A 7,148-nucleotide genomic window follows, 5' to 3' on the forward strand; every position below is an offset into this window, starting at 1 on the left:
GTTGCCGCATGATCTTCTGGTGCCGGACCTCTAACTGTTGAGAGATTAGGCTTAACTGTATGTTTTTTTTCTCTTTAAAGAATGGGAGTAGGGAATATAGTGACTATTGAGGCAAATTAGGGGGTACAAAAACGAAAATTTGTATTATGTGGGCTCAGAATTACTAACCAGAGAGCAGAAATGGGGCACATTTACTACGTGACTGTTGGCGCCATAAAAGAGGCACTCTTGCTCTATGAGGGCCCAGAGGACACGTTTTCTGTGCAGCTATTGTGGGGGGGGGGGGGGGTTATGGAGTCTAGTGCTATTTGGGGCACTGACATGACGTAGGATGGCACTTTCACTGAGTGTTGCTCCATTTGGCACTATTATTTTTTTTCTTTCCTTGTGACACTGTTTTTATTTTTTGGAGTCTTCAGATATGAGTAAAATAAGTCTTCATGGTGGTCTGGGGCGAGCTGGAAAACATGTGAAAGGTGAAATACACCCGTGAAGGCTTCCCCTGCTAGTCCCTGGACTGAAATATACTGTGTTCAATAGTCTGCTGAGCTGGTATACAGCGCTCCAGGGTCATTGTATGTTGGGGACTATGGTCTTTGCACGCTGCTTTTTGCTACAGCGGTGGAATTTTTCAGCCATGTGGTCGTCACTTAGACTTTATATAGTGTTTTTTCAAAAGGTGACTTTGAACAAGTGAAAAGCTAAAACTTTGTGCATGCGGATGATATAGTATAAATAATCAACATTTTTTTAAAAAATTAACTAATTCGCAAACATTTTTTTATTGTTTTTTACTTTTTACGGGTAAATTAAAAATGTTCCCTTTTCCTGTTTTTCATAATATTTTCGGTTGTTTTATTTTGTTGTAATTTTGTGGCTGACAATATCATCTGCAGCTTATTTCAGAGCACACAAACCTTTTCTTTCTTACTAACCATTGCTGCATATGTCGACATGTAGAAATTGGTATTTGGGCTCAGACATTTTCACTTTAAGGCCAGTCTCACACGTCCAGATAATTCCGGTACTGGAAAAATCGGTACCGGAATTATCCGTGTCCGTGTGCTTACATTGAACATCAGTTTGGCACACGTGCGGCAGCCGTGTGCCGACTGAGGACCACACGGACCGTGCAGGAGACAGCGCTAGAGTTAAGCGCTGTCCCCTGCGTGCGGTGCTGAAGCCGGTATTCATCCCTTCTTCCCAGCAGCGTTCGCTGGAAAGAAGGAATGAATAATCTTTTTTTTTATTTATTTTTGTTTTTAAAATAAAGTTGCCGGTAATCTGCCCCCTCCCACCCCCTGTGCGCCCCCCCCCCCTCCGCTGGCATTAAAATACTTACCCAGCTACCTCGGCGCTTACATCCTCTGTGTCACTGCTTGTCCTGTATGAGCGGTCACGTGGTGTCGCTTATTACAGTAATGAATATGCGGCTCCACCCCTATGGGAGGTGGAGCTGCATATTCATCACTGTAATGTGCGGCACCACATGACCGCTCATACCGGACAAGCAGCGACGCTGAGAGGATGTAAGCGCCGAGGGAGCTGGGTAAGTATTTTAATGCCAGCGGGGGGGGGGGGGGGGGAGGCGCACAGAGGGTGGGAGGGGGCAGATTACCGGCAACTTTATTTTAAAAACAAAAATAAATTTTAAAAAATGATCAGTCATTCCTTCTTTCCAGCAAACGCTGCTGGAGAGAAGAAATGAATGGGGCTTTAGCACCACACGTGGGGGGGACAGCGCTTACAGTAGAGCTGTCTCCTGCACGGCACACGGACTGCACACGGACAACATCCATGTGCGGTACGTGTTTTACACGGACCCATTGACTTTAATGGGTCTGTGTGATCCGTGCGCTCCCACGAACACTGACATGTCTCCGTGTTTTCCAAACGGACACACGGTTCGTGAAAACACGCTGACATGTGCAGAGACACATTGATTTTAATGTGTCTATGTGAGTCAGTGTCTCCGGTACGTGAGGAAACTGTCAGCTCACGTACCGGAGCCACTGACGTGTGAAACCGGCCTAATGCGGTGGATCTTCAAGTCCAGACACACCGGATGGAAGGGTGTGACACTGGTTCTGGAAGAAATCATATCATGGGTTGTGTATTTTGCTGGGTGGGTGCGCAAAACTGTTCAGTATAAAGGGCAGCTGAGATGGAATATCCCTTTTAACATGATGGCATATAATGTTGGACTGGTACTACCCTCGGAAATAACAGAAAATTGCTGAGATACACAGATGTCTGTTGAAGAACTTGTTAGAAAGAGGCGATGATCTTGATGCAGCTATAGGCTGGACCACGGTGAGTCATTGGACGTGGTATATCTCGATTTTTCCAAAGCGTTTGATACCGTGCCGCACAAGAGGTTGGTACACAAAATGAGAATGCTTGGTCTGGGGGAAAATGTGTGTAAATGGGTTAGTAACTGGCTTAGTGATAGAAAGCAGAGGGTGGTTATAAATGGTATAGTCTCTAACTGGGTCGCTGTGACCAGTGGGGTACCGCAGGGGTCAGTATTGGGACCTGTTCTCTTCAACATATTCATTAATGATCTGGTGGAAGGTTTACACAGTAAAATATCGATATTTGCAGATGATACAAAACTATGTAAAGCAGTTAATACAAGAGAAGATAGTATTCTGCTACAGATGGATCTGGATAAGTTGGAAACTTGGGCTGAAAGGTGGCAGATGAGGTTTAACAATGATAAATGTAGGGTTATACACATGGGAAGAAGGAATCAATGTCACCATTACACACTGAATGGGAAGCCACTGGGTAAATCTGACAGGGAGAAGGACTTGGGGATCCTAGTTAATGATAAACTTACCTGGAGCAGCCAGTGCCAGGCAGCAGCTGCCAAGGCAAACAGGATCATGGGGTGCATTAAAAGAGGTCTGGATACACATGATGAGAGCATTATACTGCCTCTGTACAAATCCCTAGTTAGACCGCACATGGAGTACTGTGTCCAGTTTTGGGCACCGGTGCTCAGGAAGGATATAATGGAACTAGAGAGAGTACAAAGGAGGGCAACAAAATTAATAAAGGGGATGGGAGAACTACAATACCCAGATAGATTAGCGAAATTAGGATTATTTAGTCTAGAAAAAAGACGACTGAGGGGCGATCTAATAACCATGTATAAGTATATAAGGGGACAATACAAATATCTCGCTGAGGATCTGTTTATACCAAGGAAGGTGACGGGAACAAGGGGGCATTCTTTGCATCTGGAGGAGAGAAGGTTTTTCCACCAACATAGAAGAGGATTCTTTACTGTTAGGGCAGTGAGAATCTGGAATTGCTTGCCTGAGGAGGTGGTGATGGCGAACTCAGTCGAGGGGTTCAAGAGAGGCCTGGATGTCTTCCTGGAGCAGAACAATATTGTATCATACAATTAGGTTCTGTAGAAGGACGTAGATCTGGGGATTTATTATGATGGAATATAGGCTGAACTGGATGGACAAATGTCTTTTTTCGGCCTTACTAACTATGTTACTATGTTACTATGTTACATCTTCCATTATGGAGCAGGCTGACCTGAACAAAGTAAGGAAGATGGCAGCTTTGCACTACTATATCCCAAATAATAATGATGAATGTGACCTGAACATTGCTACAAGGTGACACTTGTCTGAATACAATCCAACCACAGTCACTATCATTGGCTGTGTAATATCTATATATGTAATTTAGCACGGCCCCCAGTCTCAGCCATAACATCCTGCTAGTAGAAGTTTCATTATTGTACAATATCTGGAACAATCTTGATCTCCTTTTATCTACAAATTATTGCTCCAATAGCAAATCACCATTTTATATTTATTAACCCATTATCAATCCAGCTTGCTTGATAAGCACATTTTTGATTTTCTCAAGCCACGTCCGGTTCCGTTGGGCTGCTTGCTTCCAAGAATACCCAGTACAGTAGACTGAGTTCGCCATATAATTTGGTTGCATACTTTACATTTTCATTCAGGTGTCTTCAGTGAGGAGGTGCACAGAGAACCAAGTCCATAACAAAGTCCATAATTGATTTTTAGAGATTAAGGAAAGAATGTTACTATCAGTTATTAGGTTTTTTAGAAGGACGTAGATCTGGGGATTTATTCTGACGGAATATAGGCTGAACTGGATGGACAAATATCTTTTTTCGGCCTTGCTAACTATGTTACTATGTTATGTTAATGGATGACTTTTGACTCATCAGTTCTCTTAGTCTACAATTTGGGAGTTGTCTCACACAACCAATGGACAGATGTGGTGCTGTTTTGGAAGAAAGCAGCCATGTTTTCCTGATTCTCGAATCTTGGCCTAGTGTTTCTTACTGAGTAAATAATCAAGTTAGAGTTAGGAGACTTATAGGCCAGGCAGTGTTTTCTGGAGGAAAAGTATACAAACTGGTCTCTTCAAAGATAAAAAGAACGAGGTTTCTACTGCCACCTATATGATGTTGCAGTCTGACTTGACGCTGTTCTCAAGGAAAACATTTGTATCAGACCTCTTTTGAAGGCCCCTCCCTCAGTCAACCAATCTCTAATTTTTCACTGATGATGGCCAAGATCCCCGTTTTGAGAAGATTTTGGTTTGGTTAAATTACATGGAAAGGCTTTTCAAAGGTCAATATTGACTACTTGACTTACTTCCTCCAATGGAGGCCATTAGAGACTCCTGCCTTTTTCTTCTTTGAAGCAGCTGCTTTTCGAATACTGGACATACTGTACTTGGTAATTATGATTTATTTTGTCAGTCCATTCTTGCTTTCCTGCCTTATTTTCTTAGGTTGCATTACTTTGCTTATTTCTGCTTGGAATGAAGAAGAATATCAACGCTGCGAAACATGCTTGCATTTCTTGATTCCTTAGGCTGTATATTATGGGATTAAACAAAGGTGTTAATACAGTGTAAAAAAGAGAGAGGATTTTGTTGACTTCTACCGAGCGTTTGTGAGAAGGAACCAAATAGATGATGAGGATTGTCCCAAAGTATGTACAGACAGTAGCCAGATGTGAGCTACAGGTGGAAAAAGCCTTCTGCCGCCCAGTCTCTGAGGGTATCTTGATAATGGTATAAAATATGGCCACATAACTTAAGATAATGAGCACAAAAGGGAGAATACCCATTAACATGGCATATACCAAAACTTCTACCTGCACCAGTGAGGTATCAGATGAAGACAAATGTAAAATGGGTTGTAAGTCACAAAAAAAATGATCAACTACATTTGCTCCACAGAACTGTAGGCTTGATATTGTTGTGACTATTATACACATTCCTATGAAGCCAGAAAGCCAAGCCCAGACCACCAGATGAATGCAGGTCTTGACATTCATAATTGAAGCATATCTCAAGGGGTTGCAGATGGCTAAGTATCGATCGAAAGCCATGACTGTAAGGAGAAGGCACTCAGCGCTCCCGGATGATGTGTAAACGTAGAACTGGATAATACAGCCATTTAAGGAGATTGTCCCACCATCGCTCCACATGACATTGATCATATTAGGCATGATGTTAGTTGTGAAAATAACTTCACAAGAAGAAAGGTTACAGAGGAAAAAGTACATGGGAGAGCTGAGTCTTGGGCTTGTTGTAATTAAACCAATTATTAAGAGGTTCCCTGCCAGAATGATGAAATATGTTAGAAGACACATGAGAAGGACAATGGGCTTGACCAGGTGGAGATGTCCAAATCCCAGAAGAACGAGTTCTGTCGTTATTGTCTGGTTGTCTCTGCACATTCTCTGTTGCAATGTAATAAGATAATATTGAAACTTCTTATTCTATAACAGAGGCTCAGTAAGGGATGTCATAACTTGTGAAAAACTGCACCGTGGGAAGAAGGAACGCACTGCTTGGTGATGTTTTCCCGAGGAGAGGGCTTGAGGTTGAGAGAGTCCTGCGTTCTCTCTGGAAAAAGAAAGTGGAAAAATTCTGTCACCTAGCATTACTATTTAGCCTTAATCCCATAATCTTACCAACAAGTCGTCTCTAGACACGATATGTTTCACTGTTCTGTGTGTTCAAATAGGTTGAAATAGCCACCTTCCATTTGTATCACTTCAGCTTGGTCATCTCTGGACCTCAATTACATCCTACAGCCCTGTATTCTGATTTTGTGGGTTGTACTTCTATTTTACTGGTTGCTGGTCCCTAATAATGACCAGTTATTCATAGTTTACACCATTGATGGACACAGTCAGAAAAGGGCCCCTGAGCAAGAAAAATATATGGGCCCTATGCAAACCAAGAGCTCCTAAAATGCAAGATGGCACCTTCTTTGGAGGTAGAAATGAGACCCCTTACCTTTTGGACCACACAGGTTGCCCCAGCATCGTCATCTCGATGTCAAAATTAATGCTTCAATGGGGAAAAAAAGGATAGTTAAAAAATTAGTAGATTAAATACAGAAAAAGAATGTTATAATGAAGCAGATAAAGGAATAAGAAATATTCAGACTTCAGCTGTCACAAGCCAGTTTCTAGAAATTGCTAAAGTTTTCTCTTCCAATTAAAGACATTCATAGTAACATAGTAACATAGTAACATAGTTAGTAAGGCCGAAAAAAGACATTTGTCCATCCAGTTCAGCCTATATTCTATCATAATAAATCCCCAGATCTACATCCTTCTACAGAACCTAATAATTGTATGATACAATATTGTTCTGCTCCAGGAAGACATCCAGGCCTCTCTTGAACCCCTCGACTGAGTTCGCCATCACCACCTCCTCAGGCAAGCAATTCCAGATTCTCACTGCCCTAACAGTAAAGAATCCTCTTCTATGTTGGTGGAAAAACCTTCTCTCCTCCAGACGCAAAGAATGCCCCCTTGTGCCCGTCACCTTCCTTGGTATAAACAGATCCTCAGCGAGATATTTGAATTGTCCCCTTATATACTTATACATGGTTATTAGATCGCCCCTCAGTCGTCTTTTTTCTAGACTAAATAATCCTAATTTCGCTAATCTATCTGGGTATTGTAGTTCTCCCATCCCCTTTATTAATTTTGTTGCCCTCCTTTGTACTCTCTCTAGTTCCATTATATCCTTCCTGAGCACCGGTGCCCAAAACTGGACACAGTATTCCATGTGCGGTCTAACTAGGGATTTGTACAGAGGCAGTATAATGCTCTCAT

The 7,148-nt window shown here is 42.2% G+C and overlaps 1 protein-coding gene across 1 annotated transcript; it reads right to left on the reverse strand.

Moving 5' to 3' along the window:
* Nucleotides 1-4,793: 4,793 nt before the first annotated feature.
* Nucleotides 4,794-5,760, reverse strand: LOC138674749 (olfactory receptor 11A1-like). The gene has a single exon (XM_069762565.1). It carries the CDS (start codon nt 5,751-5,753, stop codon nt 4,794-4,796), a length of 960 nt encoding a protein of 319 aa, XP_069618666.1. The 5' UTR covers nt 5,754-5,760.
* Nucleotides 5,761-7,148: the final 1,388 nt, after the last annotated feature.

This window comes from Ranitomeya imitator, chromosome 4 (genome assembly GCF_032444005.1).
Source record: "Ranitomeya imitator isolate aRanImi1 chromosome 4, aRanImi1.pri, whole genome shotgun sequence".
Taxonomy (NCBI): domain Eukaryota; kingdom Metazoa; phylum Chordata; class Amphibia; order Anura; family Dendrobatidae; genus Ranitomeya; species Ranitomeya imitator.